The sequence below is a fragment of the Dama dama genome, chromosome 19, assembly GCF_033118175.1.
Source record: "Dama dama isolate Ldn47 chromosome 19, ASM3311817v1, whole genome shotgun sequence".
Classification (NCBI taxonomy): Eukaryota; Metazoa; Chordata; class Mammalia; order Artiodactyla; family Cervidae; genus Dama; species Dama dama.
In genome coordinates this window covers 23,925,237-23,943,055 of record NC_083699.1, presented here as the reverse complement: position 1 = coordinate 23,943,055, position 17,819 = coordinate 23,925,237, and the positions used below count along the sequence as shown (strand labels likewise).

The following is a 17,819-nucleotide window of genomic DNA, read 5'->3' as shown; positions in this document are numbered from 1 at the left end:
CTGAAGCGACTTAGCAGCAGCAGCAGCAGCAGCATTGTGCTAGAGATGGCTTTAGTTCACCTTTGTTGTATAATAAAACGGGTGGCTTGAAACAGTAACTGTTTATGATTTCTCACCATTCCGTGGGCTGACCTCAACATTGTCCTGCTGGTCTCACCTGAGCTGGCTTACGCAGCTGCGCTGCAGTGGCGGGTCCGCTGTGCCTTCATGTGGATGTTCATCCTCAGCTTCCTGACTGGTGATTGCAGGACGGCATCTCAAGAGGGAAAAGCCCCGTACACAACTGGAGAATTGCTGTCCAGTGTTGTGTTAGTTTCCGCTGTACAACAGTATGAATCAGCGATATGCATACATATGTCTCCTCCCTCCCTCCCCGCTCCATCCGACCCCTCTAGGTCATCACAGACCCTGGAGCTGGGCTCCCTGTGCTGCGTGGCCGCTTCCCACTAGCTCTGTGTTTTATACATGGTAGTGTCTGTATTTTAGTGCTACTCCTTATTTCATCCCACCCTTCCCTCTCCGCCCCCATGTCCACATGTCCATCCTCTACTTCTGTATCTCCATTCCTACCCTGAAAATAGCTTCACCTGTACCATTTCTCTGGATTCCATACATACATGTTAATATACAATGTGCGTTTTGCTCTTTTTGACTTACTTCACTCTGTATAACAGACTGTAGGTCCATTTACATCAGTATAGATGATCCCATTTTGTTCCTGTTTATAGCTGAGTCATATTCCATTGGATATATGTACCATATCTTCTTTACCTGTTCATCTGTTATGGACATTTAGGTTGCTTCTGTGTCCCAGCTGTTGCAAATACAAACACTTTTGAAGCTTTTGCTTCTATCATCTTTGCTAATGATATGATTCACCAGTGGTTGGGTGGGGGGGATTACTGTAATAGGACAGAGATTGTCCTATTTTCTATTGGTTCTAATAAGGTCCTTATAGATTTTTTGGTACCATTTGTCAGATAACTGCCCATCCATAAAGCCATAAAAAGGTTGCTTTTAAATATTTTGTTCTTTGCAATACCATGTGGACTCCCAAATGCCTTATACTGTCAAGGTAAACTGGTGAGTTTAAATTATGTTTTGATTTGTTCATTTTTTAAATTTCTGTTTTAAAACCTCCCATGCACTTTAACATTTAACTTTGATTCATGTGTTCTTTTAAGGCAAATTAAAATTTGATTAAGCAAATACATTCAGAGTATGAAACATTTTAAATTAATCCAATAATACCCAGTCAAAACCCAATGACTGAATGCTTAATTAAAAAAATAATAATAATTCTCTGGCCTATCCCAAACCTATCTGCTTATGGCTGGTTTGGTCTCATTGGCTGTGTCATCAGAGAACAAAGGAAAATGAATGTGGGCAGGCAGCCAGTTAATTATAGACTTGGCCCAAATATTTGGGCCAAGAAACCACTTTGTAATCTTAATTTTCTGTTTTGACTTTTTTATATGATTCAAGTAAATGGAATAATTTTCTTTTTACTGTGTGTTTTATAAACCAAACAGCACTGTCTGCAGTATGCCAAATGTCTGAAGTAAAAGTTAGCATTAGAAGTCTATATGCATGTTTTCAAGTTTTTACATATTTGGATCTGAATAAGATCAGTTAATACATAAACATAGGAAATCTATTGTTTCATGGAATTGTTCTGAAATTGATCCCCTCTAAGACATTTATCTCAAGCACCTTGGCCCCAAGGCCAGATCAGGTGACACCATAGTAAGGAAGAGAGGAACATGGCAGTGAGACATTTTCTCAAAGCACTCATATTTTACCAAAAAAAAAAAAATAAGGTAGAAAAGGCATTTGAAAATGTTCCCTATTTCTATGTGTGATTACATAGAAACTAAACACTTCTTTCAGACTCCAGCAGCAAAAATAGCAACCTATTAAGATCCGTACCCACACTGGTTAGCTCCAGTGGGGGGATGGGGGGACAGACGTGCTGACAAAGCCCAGATCAGGGGTTTAGTGCTCTTGGGGTCCAATCAGCTTCACACCGAAAGAGGCCTGAGCCCCAGTCAGAGACGCAGGCTCCTTCCAGCTGGTTCTGCTGATGCCCTGGCACCTCTGTCATCCCAGTACAGCCCTGGCCCAGGTCTTATCATCTGACGTGGCCGCAGCCTCCTCCTCGGTCAGCCTGCCTCTGTCCCGACCAGTCATTCATAAGCCGGCCCTGGGAGGCCCGTGTTTTCTGCCTGGCTTTAAGAGAATTGCTATAGAAGCTTCCCATTTCTTTTGATGGCCCACTCTCCAAGGGTTTCCTACACAGACTTGGTACTCAGCCAGGATGGTGTCGTCTTTATACCAAGGAGCCCCAGGAAAACTCAGGTCCATGTCTTTGCTCAGACTGTTCCCCCAGCCTTGCTGCTCACCCCTCTGGAGTTTAATCAAGTCCTTTCTCCTTCCCAGCACCGCCACCAACCACTCCAGGCTGCAATACACTGCATTCCCCAGACTCTGCTATGCTCACATAGAGTGTAGAGTTTTGCCTTGCTGGCTGTGATCTCCACTGCATGTCTCATCGCTAGGATTATGTTGTAACTTGACTGTCTGTCCTGTGACCTGGACTCTTCTCCATCCCTCATGGTCTCACAAAGGCAGGTGCTTAATGAAAGGTTTTGGCTAAAGGATCAAAAAAGTGATGCATTCGAGCAAAGAGCTGGATCCTGCTACCATACAGCAATAACCAGGGAAAGTCCTCAGAGCTCACAGAACTCCATTCTCTCAGTAGGTTTTTTTTTTTGTTTGTTGGTTTTCACACAAACAACACTACATCTCTACAAAATGAGAACAGCCACCAAGAAACCTTACCCTTAATGTGTAATGTAATTAAAAAAATTTTTTTTTAGAATTTGTTAATTATACATAAATAATTCCTGATCACTACTGTTTAATGAAAGAGAACAGTAGGGAAGAGGTTATTATTTAGGAATTTAAATAGGATTATTTTTTGGAAAAAAAATGAAAAATTGGAAATGTGAGATATTGCAGAATTAGCATTCATTTATCATGCTATTCTACTTAGAATATTATATTAGATATACTATAGATATTTAGATATCTAATTATTATTATAGATATTCTAATAATATCTAATTGTTATCTAGATAATTTGGATCTAGGTAATAATTAGATATTCTTCAAATAGGAGGGAGGTTTTTTCTGTTATGGATCCAAATCTATCTCAATCAATTAAATGCTAATTACTGCCCAAAGGAGTGCCATAAAAATACCAAGAATTTTTAAAGTCTTCCTTAAGTTTATCAACACTTTCTTCTGCAGTCAATTTTTACTGCTGGGTTGACTTACCCACCCCTTTACCATAAAAAAAATTGAAAGGTGAATATTGTCATAAAATCTACATTTATATTATCAAAATTAATAAATCATAAAGATATAGTTACATTTACGTTTTCCAGAATCACCAGCCATCTCTTCCACTAACCCAGTGTTTAAGGATTTTTGTGATTCAGTCAAATATTTTTGTTTTCAGAAAGAAATCATTTGGTTTAGTTGCTGCCATAACAATGCAATTTTGCGGCCAGATTTTCATGGGCCAAACTGCAAGTGTCTCAAGGGAAGGGACCATATTATTTTCACATTGACATGTGAAGCATCTGACACCCAACACAGCACAGAGTGCCTGGTTCCCACGTGATATTCTTAAAATGGGCAGAGAAAAATGAAAGCATAGTATTACATTTTAATGTGATAGCTCACTGCATGAAAATAATAGCACTATGACAACTCTGTTAGTGAAATTCTGTTTGAAGAACTGAAGACAATGAAATCATGGAGGAGCCGATGGTTCTCCCTTGGCAGGTGGATGGCAGTGGATAGGATCTTTGGATTTCAGATCTCACTAAGTTACCACTTAGGCCCAGCAGTATAGAAGTCCAGAGTGAAAAATGGAGAGGTCTATGGCGTATAAATTTGAAAGGAAAGAGCTTAGAAGAAAATTGGAAAATACTGCTTACTTTTACAACAAAATCCTAAAATCCTCTCGGTCTCCTCCCACCACCACTGCTTAGCGGCCTCCTCCTCTCTGCAGCCCCTGTGGTCCCCAGAAGTGGCCTTGGAGTCTGCTTCATGTTCCCACACTGCCCTGCACGCACTGCAGGCATAGCATGAACAAAGACCGCTGTGTGTGTCTGGCGCCACTGGCAGAGGGGACGAGCTGGTTCCTGTTCATTCCTGTATCTCAAAGGTCTGACCCAGTGCCCGGTGTAGACCAGCTGAGTGAGTGAATAAATGCACTATTTTGGGAGTAGTAAAAGATGTGAGAGTGAAGAACAGAGTAGTGTTTCTAACCAGTGGGGGCTTTGAGCCTGCCGATAGATGAACACTGTTCTTGGGTTTAGCACTTAATAATTATTTTCAAACATACTTCCCTTTGGTAATAGCCAAGGTATATGAAGATTTCCTGCAAGAAATTTAAAAATGCAAAGATACCACTAGCGAGGTGAGCTGAGAACTTAGGTAATTCACAGAAGAGGAATTCTGAATAACAAATAAATGTGAATAAAAATTATTCTACCTCAACAATAATTTTTAAAAGCTGCAAAAAACAAAACAGCAAAATATAATTTTTGCAAGTTAGTTACCTGTTCCCAATAAAGACTAGTAAGAATTCAATGATTTGGATAGTCTCATACACTGTAGTGAAAACTTGCTCTATGTTTATATGTTCACATACATATATATGTGCACATGCATACCCCAGTTCATGCCCCTCCACCCAAGAATTCCAATTCCAGGAGAGATATGACTGAATATTTGTTTGCCTCTAGATGTTTATTTCAGTATTATGTGTCCCAGCAATATATTGGAAGCACCTAATAACAGAAGAATGGTTGAACTAATTCACCTACATAATGAACTACTATGCAGCCATTATTGTTTTTAGAAGTGTTAGAAGCTGCTCGAAAGGCAGTCAAAGGGGGGAAAGCAATATGCAAAATTGAATACACAGTATGCTTCTGTACATGCAAAAGAAAAAAGGCTAGAAGCGGACTTCCCTGGTTGTCCAGTGGTTAAGAATCTGCCTGCCAATACAGGGGACACAAGTTTGAGCCCTGGTCTGGGAAGATCCCACTTGCCATAGGGCCACTAAGCCTTTGAGCTGCAACTTACCAAAGCCCACTCTCCCTGGAGCCTGTGCTCTGCAACTAGAGAAAGCCCGCATGCAGCAACAACGACCCAGTGCAGGCAAAAATGAATAAATAATTTTTTTCTAAGACTAGAATATATCATCCAGTAAAAGACAGTTGAATGTCTCTTGATTCAGAGATGGCATGCATTGCTCCCTTGTTTTTATCTTTTAATATTCTCTACTCTTTTACGATGAGAACAGGAAAAGGGGTTTCAAAGTCAGTCTCCTTTGAAGATTCTCCATTTCGGAGCTAATATGTTTGATGTGAGATGATCCAAGAGTTGGGTCAAGAATTCATCCTGTCCAGATGCGGAATCTGGCCAGCAGCTCCACAGAAGACAGCATGACTGTCCTTAACATTGACCCCTTTAATGCAAGGTCACATAGGCACTGTCTTCATCTCTTTGTACTGGGGGCAGACTGGACTACACTTGTGTCTACCAGTGGCCAGTTCTTGAGAATGTAAGCCCTGTGCATCTCTGTCCCTACAGCAACCCCGACCTCCGGAGAACCGAGCCCGTCTTGGAGAGCCCCTTGCAGAGGACCAGCAGTGGCAGTTCTTCCAGCTCCAGCACCCCCAGCTCCCAGCCCAGCTCCCAGGGCGGCTCTCAGCCTGGGTCACAAGCAGGATCCAGCGAACGGACCCGGGTTCGAGGTAAAGCTTTCCCCCACCTTTCCAGGAGGGCTTCTCTGGACAAGGAATCAGATTACTTCCTGACTCTGTGACTCCTGGTCCTGATATGGCCACCACTGTGTGATGCCAAGAAGCCCCTTAACTCCACTCGGCTTCAGTCTCCTTAGGCCAGTGGGCCACCATCCCCAGTCACGTGTGTGACATCAGTGTGGACCCAATCCTTTCTAATTGCAGATACCAGAATTCTTCAGGGAGATCGCAGAATACTGGTCTCATTCGAAAATGTAGTCATCAGACAGCTCAATTTCCGTTTCTATTTGATTGCTTAGTTAGAGTTCCATGACCCACAAGTATCCTCTTCCCCTTGTGTCAACAGTGTTCAGAATACAAGGTATTTCTCAAACTAAACGTTAATAAAGGCTAATGTAGAATAAATATGCACTGGAGAGAAGATATAAAATCTTTGACTTTAAAAAATATACTTGACCCTTCTGGTTATTCCTATTAGTGAGGTAAAAATTAACCTCTCTGACCACTTAATTCAAGTCATCCTTCATTGTTTAGCTTTCAGTAATGAGGAAGCTTGTGAAAAACATTAATGTGTCCAGCTAATTATACGTGACAACCTATTGTTTCTAGCTAATCAAAATGTACTCCTTCTGCATAAACCTTCTTCAGAAGATAATTTTGCTTCCAAGTAATGAAGGCTGGGATTTTTTTAAGTGCAATTTGAAAACACTTAATACTCTGCCTGATGAAAAGCACCAGTTCTTTATTCTCTCTTAGCCTCTTCATTAGACACAATGATTCTTTACTTCCTTTTTTTTTTTTTTTTTTAAGTAGACTCACTGTATGTCTGTTTTGAAAAGGTGAATGTCAGACATACTGTGCTGTGTCCCTGAACTGGGGTGGGGACTGGCCTGCAGCTGCCTCTTCTTACAGTCTTCTGACATCCATGACAACCCAGAACTGTGTAGGCTTCTGTTGCTTTGATCCAGATATAGACTTACTAACTTTAGAAAAGTGCCATTCTCTTACCTTTTTTTCTGTTCATATAAAATAAAATAATATGTTTCATTAAAGCAAATGCTAAAGAAAGTCCAAACTTAGGCATATCATTTTAATTCTCTGATCTGGTTCAGGTTTAATTCTTAACTTCTTCTCTTTGACCTCTGGTTTTTCTGGGTTAAAAGCTGGTGTGTCCTACCCTGCTGTGTCCCTACCCAGGAAAAACCACTTTGAAACCAAACCAAAGATTATCTCCCACCTGAGATTGCTTCTTCTCTAACCTGTAAGCTCATAAATCAGAGAGATGCTCTTCACTCTGTAGCAGCCTTGCTCTATTCCAGGGCACATCCCCTTTATCACCAAACTCTCCTTCCCTCCCTCACCTCATTCTTTCTTCCTTAAGGGACCCAGACAACTAGCTCATCATCCCCCCGCCCATTTAAAAATCATTCCCCCAAGTAAAACAAGTTTCTTTTTTTCCACAGCATTTCATCAAAAACACTTATCCTGATGGGTAAGTGGTAAAAGAAAAAAATCAAACATAGAATAACTCAGACGCTGGTTTAACGTAATTGAGAATACGACTGGGAGAAATCAGACAGAATCCCAGCTCTGCCCATAATTTCAGTGTGACCTTGGGCTACTTGTGTTATTTCTCTGTATTCAACTGTGAAATAGGAAACCAGTGCCACACCATTGGGTTACAGCAAGGATTCAGTGAGACAATTGACATCAGAAGGTGTTTAGCACTAACCATGGCACGCCATTGGTACTCAGGAAATGTGGCGCTTGCTAGTTTTTCCTTTTTTTTTTTTTAAGTTTTTCCTTTTGTTCCTAGTGACTTCCAGGTGACAAGCCTAAATGTGTATGGCTGATTTTGTTTGCCTGAATATTTACTGTTTTTTCACAGATGTGCTTGAGGAGCTGTCTGAGTGAGTGAGGTGTCCGCTGAGTCATCCCAAGGATGACTCACCACAGAACTCCAGCCCCTTCTGATGGTCATTATCTTTCTTGGCCCTCTCTTCTTTCCTCTAGCCAACAGTAAGTCGGAAGGATCACCTGTGCTCCCCCATGAGCCCTCCAAGGTGAAACCAGAAGAATCCAGGGAAATTACCCGACCAAGTCGCCCAGCTGTGAGTGCTTTTTTCTCAAAAGAGTTTTGAGCTCTAAAAGAGAGCCATTCACCAGAGAACCCACAGGGTAAAGTAGTTGGGGATGTGCTCATGACTCAGAAACAAAAGTTGTTGAGTTTATTAAGAACAGGTGCTAGAAGCATCTGGAAGGAAGTCATACCTGATTAGGAAAGAACTGAACTGATTCAGGATTGCTCTCCTACCTTTGGATATTTTGCAGATCATTAGCACTATGTTTGGAGAAGGAAATGGCAACCCACTCCAGTGTTCTTGCCTGGAGAATCCCAGGGACAGAGGAGCCTGGTGGGCTGCCATCTATGGGATCACACAGAATCGGACACAACTGAAGTGACTTAGCTGCAGCAGCAGCAGCACTGTGTTAGAAAACAGAACAGGAAGAGAAATAACTCCTGTTATTCCATGATTTCTACTCAGTAGCTTTGGCAAAGAGATGTTGAAACTAGCAGTTAAGAATTTTGGGGCACTTTCTGTGGATTTCTCTTATATATTCTGGCCTTTCCTCCACATTATTTTCCATATGAATTAATATTGCAACATTTCTGCTGCTCTAGGATTATATTGTCTGGACCAAAACTTGATAAGCATGATCTCATAGAGGACCTGACAACCTGAAATCTAGCTTCATTGCTGTAACACATCAGACCCTAGAGATAGCCTTAAAGGAATAAAAAAGAGCTTGGAGGCTGAAATTTCAAAGTTGGAAATTAATTTGGGATGACTTACTATCCACTTGTTTTATCTGAATTTTTCAAGAGTGTTTTCTATGAAATGAATGTAAAGATATTTTGGTTTTTTCCCCTTTAAAAGTAAGGAAGTACAGTGAGGATAGCAATGAAGGGAATTGACATCGTTCTGGGTAGACGTTCTCCTTTCCCTTTTGCCTTCATCAGCTGTGTACTAACCATTCCCGTTTTGTGTTTAACCTGCTGCCTTTCTTCTGGTCTTTTCCTCTCCCGTGGATTCTTCTGGATTGGGTTCCTCTTATCTCAGAGCTATAAGAAAGCTATAGATGAGGTTAGTATTATCTTTTCTTGGTCATGCTTTTACAAGATGTGAATATAAACTGACTTCCTGAGGTTGATATTCAGAAAGGTGGCCAATTGGATCTAAGTTTAAACTTCATTCCTTCAGAGTGATCTGCTGGGAGGAGAGTACCTCCCACAAAAGCCAGCCTGAGTGCCTCCGACACCGTTTAAACCTCCAGAGACCTTCCTCCTAAGCCAAAATGTCACTTTTCCAGTGTTCCAGTCTGGCTGAAGATATGCATTAGTGCTTTGATACCGGCAGTTTCTCATTCTAGTATCTTCCGGTAGCAAATCCTGAGCTCTTCACCTACACTTGCCTGCCTGGCTAGGGGATGGTGGTTTTACTAACAGAAAAAAAGAGACATCTTTTTCTAGGGCCGTCCAAATTTATAGAGTGTGATTTGTGAACAAGGAGTCACTGGATATCGTTAGATTAATTTTGTGGGACATTAACTACAGCATCAGCAGCAACATCACCTTTAGTTAATGAATCCTGACCAGTTAAGTAACTTTATTTCCTTATCAGTGGAGACATTTTTCCATTAGAAAAATATATGGTTTTGCCGATCTTAGGTAGCTTGCTAAGAAGGACGACTGCCTCACTGCCCTTTGTCAGACCTGCATGAATACAGCATAGTAGAGTTGTTTTGGAAGAGACAGGCCTTCTGCAAAGAGTCTAATTGCATGAAATGTGAAGACTAGCATTATGGCTTTCAGGCTGAACTCTGCTGAGCACCATTTTTGTGAAATGACATGGAAAAAGCACTGGCTTTGGGGTCAACGAGCTGCATTCAAATTCTGGCTCCCGCAATAAGTAACTGGTGAGGCCTATCTCACAAACTCTCTGGGTCACAGTTTCCTCATCTGTACAGTGGGGATAAGAGCACCTGCCTTGCCTCACTCACAGGATTGTTTAGGTTCCCTCAAAATCATGTGTGTTCGAGAGCATTTTCTGAAATGCTATGTAAAGGCAAGGCCTGAGGCATGTGACTATTTTGGTGGGAAAAGCATGTTTCTATGTGTCTGATCTTTACCAAAAAGCCTCACTTTTTCAGAATTATGACCACCTTACCATTCAGAGTGACTTAGAAAGAAAGTTTTCATAGTTAAAGAATTATTGTTCACAAAAGAATGAGACTCCAAATGTCCACAGTGTGTGGGTGCATTTATCAAAAGAAAAAAGGGAATTGTTTTGAATTGCTCTGTGCTGCAGCCTTGCACCTCCTCTTCATGAGAGTGAGAAGGATAGGGATTATCACAGCTTTTATCAACCTTCTCCCACACAGTTCTGGTGCTCAGGCTACCAATAAAATAGTTGTGTGTGTACACAACTCAAGGTTTCCTCTTATGAGTCCAGAAATTGGCTTGGAGGTGGCTGTCTTGAGGGAAAGGACTCTCATGGATTTCGTCTGGTTAACCCAGGCTATTTTGGGCTTTTAAAAATTGCTTTATTTATTCCAGGATACTCTAGCACATTGGGCAGAGATGAGAGGTAGGAAACAGGTATAAGTAATTGAGAGGATGTAAGCTGTGCACCAAAATCTTGGAGCAATAGATGATTGGGAAAAGCCCTCAAGGTGATTCTTATAACTCTATCCTTGACTATCGCTGATCCCAACCACTGAAAATATGGGATTCCTTGGTTCTACATCACCTGGTGGTCCTCAGCGAGGAATGACTATCCCCCAGCTGCCTTCCTCTTAGGAGATGTTTGCAAAGTCTAGAGTCAGTTTGGGGGCCTTCTCTGGTGTCTCAGCAGTAAAGAATCTGCCTGCCAGTGCAGGAGACATGGGTTAAATCCCTGAATCAGGAACATTCCCTGGAGGAGGAAATGGCAACCCACTCCAGTATTCTTGCCTGAAAAATCCCACAGACAGAAGAGCCTGGCGGACTACAGTACATGGGGTTGCAAAGAGTTGGACATAACTGAGTACACACGAGAGTCAGTTTTGATTGTCACAAGTGGGACGTGGGAAGCAGTGCTATTGGCATGTTGTGTGTAGAGCAGAAAGATGCTGCTAAATATCTTACAATGCACAGGAAAATAACCTGCGATAGAGAATTATCCACTCCAAATGTGGTGCCACAGTGGAAAAAACTTGACTTAACTCTCTCTCCTGTCTTCATTGCTAAGTTTTGATATGGCTTCTCCAGTCTCCAGTGACTGATGTGCCATTTAGATAACCCAAGATTGAAATGAGCAGTCTTAAAATGCCAAAGACATAATTGCTTCTTGTTGCTAAGTTAATGGTTTGAGTTCTCATAAAAGTCAGTCTGGGGGAGAGTCCATTCACTTGGCATTCCTTCCTAATGCAGTGTGAGATTGTGCAGAGTAGTCTGATTATTGAATACATCTTCCAAAATAAATATTCTTTTCACTTTAGCACAATTAAACAGATGTCATGAAGATTAGATACAAAAGCAAACACTGGCTTTACTAGCATTTTTTTCGTTAGTATTTAGAAATCTGATAATTGGCAGAGCGCATATATAGATTGGACAGAACTAGAACAATAACAGGTGGTCCAAACCTTTTTTTCCCCAGTTGAAAATACTGATGACAAGTGACTTCCCCAAGTCGTATCTTTACACTTCCTAAAAAGGAAATGAATTATTTTAAAATGTGAAGAAAAGACTGAGACTTCCCTGGTGGTCCAATCATTGAGAATCTGCCTTCCAGTGCAAGGGATGTGGGTTTTATCCCTGGGAACTAAGATCCCACATGCCTCAGGGCAACAAAGAGCCTGCATGCTCTAATGAGGAGTCAGCACAGCCAAAAATAAAAATAAGTAAATTTTAAAGAAAAGACCAACTTTAAAATTTTTAACTGTTATTTTAATTGTTTAAAAAATTGAACTGATTTTCATAAGCTATATTGTTTTTAAAAAGATAACTAGAAGAGCACCTTTTAAAGCAGAGTATGCATAATTGTCAGATTAAGTAAACTTTTTTGAAAGAAAAATTATACCAAGTTGATTCTAAAAAGTGTTGTATAAAAGAAACGTTTGGGTAAGAGCCCCTTAACTATCTGTTACTCTGTAGCCAGAAAACTTACCATTTTGCCATATTTCTTTTAAAGTTACATATTCTCAAATATTTTCATGGTAAATAGCACCCTTTTTCTCTTTTTTTTAATACTTTTTAGCTCCAGGCTTGTGACAGTCAAGCAATAAATTACCACAAAAACTCATTACATGGAGAAAATGGGTATTGTCAGAAAATAAAACGTATGAAAATGGATCTGAACCCAATGATGTCAATTTTAGATCATGTTTTGTTTCCTATAACTTTACTATTGTAAGTTTCCCCAGGATAGATGAATAAGGAACAAATCTTCAGCTAAACGTATAGACTATGGACAATGGAAGATTAAATTTTTTTTTGGCTGGAGTTTCGAGTTACCCTTTATTGTTACCTTGGGATTTTTATATATGTTTCACCCACCTGTTACCAATTAAGCTTAAAAGGAAATTACAATCATTTGTACTGCTTCAGGAAAGATAACTTTTTAACAACACAGAAACCAAAAAAAAAAAAAAAAACCTCTAATTAAAAGTGAAATTATAAAGTGTGTCAGAGCTTTAAAGTGTTCCTAAATACAGTGTTTGGAGAAACTTAGGTCATTTTAACAATTGAGAGTTTCTTTAAATCAGTGAGCTTTGGACAAGCTAAATATTTCTAAATAGTTTTCATTTTTTAAAATCTTAATTGTCTTGTTTTGAAATGTCAGCAATAAGGAAAACTAACCCATGGGGAAAATGAATTATTAATTTAAATAAATAAAAGTTAATATTATTATATTTTATTCAAAATTATTGACATTAGAAATAAACTCTTTTAAACCATATTCTCTCTTTAAGTTATAATAAAAAATTTTTAATTTTAATTTAAGTACACTTAAGTACATTTTAAGTACATTTAAGTACAATTTAAGTAATTTAAGTACATTTTAAATACTAGATATAGTCTTTGATGAGACATAACATGGTCCTAAGATAGAGAACAAAAAATACAAAATAAATTTATCTAATTTTTTATTATTTTATTGGTATAGAGGATTATAATGTCCTTTTTCATTAATTACCTTAACAAATATCTAAACTGTATTTCTCAATGTGCTCAAGGGTATAATACCCTTCATCTCTCCTCAATTTGGTAAAGGTAAACATTGGCAATTATTAAAAGGAAATAAGAGGTTAAAAGCTGAAATCTGAATATTAGCTTTTTGAATTTTGGCTCATTGCCAAAGAAACCAATAATAAATTTGCATAAAATTCTATGCTGTAATTTTTCTCCTCATTAATGGTATACACTATATTCAAACATCTTTTGAGTCCTTTTAATCAATTTTGTTTTCATTTTCATGGATGGGATAAATATATCCACTGAGAGTGAGGCCATGGCTATGTGCATGTGTGTAAAAGCCCAGTGAGCATGTTTGTGTGGAAAATGCACAATTTGAATTTTCAGAAGCTTCCCTTTTCCAAGGGCTTCCATTCAAGTGACTACAGAACAAATATTGAAGTTGTCATTGCTGTCTCTTTGATTTTTATGAAATTAGAAATAAATTGTTCACTTAACTTCCTGAATTTTAACCATGAAAAACCTGAACCATCTTCTGCCCTTAGTCTTAACCAATATATCAATGCCTGACATATAGGCATGAGTAAAGAAACAGGATGATCTGTTGTCTTCTCAAAATAAAATTATAATTTAGTTACACATATTTATCACAGTTTTTCTTCTAACCTATTAGGATAGATCATCAGATGTTATTTACATCATCTGTATTACTCTGACCTTACATCAGACAAATTGGACAAATACATTTTTGGATTAAAATAAAGAGAGAATATGGCCTTAAGAAAACTGTGGGATTTAGTATCTTCAAATGAGTTTCTTTCTCCCTAATCCCCTGTCTCTCACTGAATGCTCTGATTCCCACATGGGTCACTAATATAGGGAGAAATGGTAAGACTGATGTCAAATTGCTTTTTCTTCATGTGCATGCTGTGTGCCAAGGGCAGTTTAACCCGTGCAAATAGAGCGACCTTGCTTTTGCAGAACTGCTTCCCTCTGCATTGCTCTGAAAGCATGTAAATTAAAAGGTAGTCAGATCTTCAGCACACTGCCTGCCATGTGCCTGGTGACTAAATACCACCTCATCACATCCATAAGGCTAAAGGTTTCATCACACTCATGGAAAACTGAAACTTTGCCTCTTCTTTTTGGTGTTTGCACCTTCATTTCTGTATTCTTTGCCAGGGTTTCTGCCAGTTGACTGCAGTTTAAAACAAAAGAAACTGAAACACCTATCATTCTAGAAAAGAATTCTTTTTCTGTTTGTTTTTGTTTTTTGTTTTATTTTGTTGTTCCTCTTGATTAACTCAGCTCTGTGGCTATCACTTTCAGTGGCACTGGGCTTTGGGGTGGGCCATTTTTTGACACGGTGCCTTGGCTCTCCAGGGAATGATGATGCACCCACTGAGTCATTTAGTAGCTGGAACCTTGGGAATTGCTCTGTTCTGTGACTGATGCTAGATTTTGGTACAGTAGCAATCATAATGAGGAAGAGGCCATGATGGTGGCTTGGACAGTGATCCCGATATACTGGGAAATTATTTCTAATCTTGTGTATTTTCCCATTAACTCTGAGGGTGGGTGACCAACTTCACCTTCCCAAAAGATGAACCCAAAGTCTGTATATATGTGTACACACACAGCCCACATACACATATATACATGTGCAGATTCAGAACCCAGCAGTCTCAGTCTAGTGAAGCAATTAGTTGTAAACAAAGTTTAAATTTATTTCATCTTTCTTTTCTAGTTTCTCCACGCTGCAAACATCGTTTTCTTGGTTTCATGCAGTAACTATGTTTGTAATGGTTCTATAGAGAGCTTTTTTTTTTTTTTTTTTTTTTTTACTTTTTTTTCCTTGTTGCTTAAGCTGGAGACTTGCTAAGAGATAGTGTTTTGCTCATATCTATGTCATATCTGCTGGACAAACTTTTCTTTTGTAGGATCTGACGGCGTTGGCCAAAGAATTAAGAGAACTTCGGATTGAAGAAACAAACCGCCCACTGAAGAAGGTAACAGATTACTCCTCCTCCAGTGAGGAGTCAGAAAGCAGTGATGAAGAGGAGGAAGATGGAGAGAGTGAGACCCAGGACGGGACGGTGGCTGTCAGCGACATACCCAGACTGATGTAAGAGACCTGCTTTTGCATTGTAGGCCAGGAGGAGTTAGGTTTCCAAAACAAGAAGACAAGAAATGTGAAATATGGGTCTCTGGCAGGATCGGTTGACTTTGGGGATTCACATACTTTTTAGAGCATCATTCTACATTCCCCCCTTCTCCCTAGATACAGTAACTTAGAATATGTAGTGTTTCAAGGACTGCATATACTTTATCTAGGCTGTTGTGAGGCTGACTGTCCCTTGGGTGATGTCCCTGTTGGTTCTTGTCATCTCAGGACAAGTGATATTGATAGTCAGACCCTAAAACTGAAGAGCGAAATTATAGGCAATAATATTTCGAGGTTAACATTGATAACGTGAGTCATATATTTCACCATCACCACCACCACAAAGGTGGGTGGAATGCAGGAGACAGCATGGGTTAGTATCCCAGCAAAAGCCTACAGTGAAACCTCTGAGAGTTTGACTTAAATACACCCCTGTTAGGATTCTCTACTTCATCTTCTCCATTGTCTCTTTTATGTGATCCTTTTTGCTGTCTGACTTCACCACATACACTCCTTTTTTAGATATTTATAGCTACCTAGCTTTCCCTTAGTATTTGCAGTCTTTCCTTCTTCTCTTTTCTTTTTTTAGTGAGGGGGGGCTCCCTCTTTCTCACTGGACTGGATCCTTTTACAAAAGAACCTCTCCTCTTCCCCTTTACTGGCCCAATTCAAACAGTCATTCATACAAGCACACGCACATACGCCTCTCACTTCCTCCCTCAAATAAACACAAGGCGCCCAGCTCTGGTTTGCTACAACTTTGATAAAGAGCGGTGCTGACTTCTCCACCTTCATTCCTCTTCACTTCCATTTCTTTGGTTCAGCTACTACATTGGTCATCACCCCACATTTACTCCCTGTAGAGAAGATGCCATTTCAAGCCACAGATGACTATCCTATTCGGCAGAGACTGGAGAGACAGGGCCAACTAGTCTGCTGGAAATGTCATCCATTGATTAACAATCCTGATGTACAAGCAGTTCTGAAAGACAAATCCAATTATCATAGCTGAAAAATCCATACTTGTTATTTTACTGTTGATTACCCCATTATTGACAGCCATAAGTATGCTAAAATATGACATTTGGAAACAAATTGCTTTAAATTGTTTTTTTAACAGCAAATAAAACTGCTCTAGCGGTGAAATCACTAATCCAGAACGTTCCTGCAAAATATGCTGGTCCTTTCAGTTTTTGTCTTGACTCAGCATTGATTCATTCTTCTACCAGATGTTTTGAATTCCATTTAAGCACTGCACACACAGCTCTGAGGGTGGATTTAAGATTGATAAGACTTCCACTATGTGTTAGACCCCATACTTTGAGACATTCAAAGTATTGAGAGGGCTTTGAGACATTCAAGACGTATGTACATGAATTCTGCTTTCCAAAAGTTTACATTCTAGTTGGGGCTTTCCTGGTAGCTCAGACAGTTAAGAATGCACCTGCAACGCAGGAGACTCAAGTTCAATCCCTGGGTTGGGAAGATCCCCTGGAGAAGAGAATGGCTACCCACTCAAGTATTCTTGCCTGGAGGATCTCTTGGACAAAGGAGCCTGGTAGGCTACAGTCCCCATGGTAACAAAGAGTAGGCGAGAGACATGATTATACATGGAAAACTTCAGAGTAGTGTAAGTAGTTGGAAGAACAACCAAGGACCACCTTGGTAGAGATGTTAAATCTCATTGGGTTTTTAAGCCTCCTGTCATATTTTGTAAGGCTGTTAATGGTGTTTATCCTCATATCACTAGAGGCAAATCCCTCTCTTGGTGGGTAGAAACCCCCATCTTCCTAAAATTGCCTAAATGTACCATGCTGCGCTATGCCTCCTCTGCTACTTGGCACACTCTTGTTACTTTAGAGATTACCTATCATAGCCTAGTCCATGCAGCAGAGTCCATGCTATCTCTGTATTGCATGGAGTCTTCTATGTATACCTGCCACTTCATGGAGCGCCTCAAATCGGGTTATTTATTACTTGTCGTCTCTCTCTGGGCTGTGAGATCCTTGGTGAGGACTGAGCCTTATTTACTCTCTACTCTTAAGACCTTGCCTGGTGTCTGGAGTGGAGTTGATCCTCAGTGACTTTGATTTACACATTACTGCGCTGAACTGAAGTTGTGTATCCTGGCTTTAAAACATTTATAGCCTAATCCAGAGGGAAGACATGTACACAAATAACTATCATCAAGAAGGAAAGGAAAACGCAGTAATACTAGGATCCCAGGCGGGATGCTTGGGCGGTGGGGGGTGGGGAGCAGGGGGCGGCCGGGAGAGTTGAAGTAAAGGCACAGAAGGTTAAGTTTGGTGGAAATAGAGCTGGTATAAAGGGGAAAGGTCTGGACTAGTGACGCCAAACAGCAAAGTGTACGCTTGGTCATGTAGCCAGCAGGGAACCATGGAAGGTGTCCTGAGCTGGGGAGTGATGTGGAGGGTGCCCTGTTTGAGAGAAATCGTTTCATCAAGGTGATTTGGAAAGAAAACAGACTAGATACTGTTAAAGTCATTCAGAGGATTTATTATGGTATTCCTCAGAAGTAATAAATAGGCTATAACTGAATGCTTGTAGT

General features: G+C 40.0%; 1 protein-coding gene across 13 annotated transcripts in view; it reads left to right on the top strand.

Annotated features, from left to right (window-relative positions):
• Positions 1-17,819, top strand: part of TNIK (TRAF2 and NCK interacting kinase) — a 395,669-nt gene that overhangs the window by 339,516 nt on the left and 38,334 nt on the right. For 9 of the 13 annotated variants that reach the window (XR_009697107.1, XM_061168322.1, XM_061168319.1 and 6 more), the window contains 4 exons: positions 5,674-5,837; positions 7,860-7,957; positions 8,969-8,992; positions 15,027-15,211. Coding sequence is in view for 12 of the 13 variants with exons in the window: in XM_061168322.1 (XP_061024305.1) it covers positions 5,674-5,837; positions 7,860-7,957; positions 8,969-8,992; positions 15,027-15,211 (471 nt within the window). In the remaining variant the exon portion in view is untranslated. The remainder of the gene's footprint in view (positions 1-5,673; positions 5,838-7,859; positions 7,958-8,968; positions 8,993-15,026; positions 15,212-17,819) is intronic. The other 4 variants (XM_061168320.1, XM_061168327.1, XM_061168329.1 and 1 more) reach the window with 1 other exon arrangement.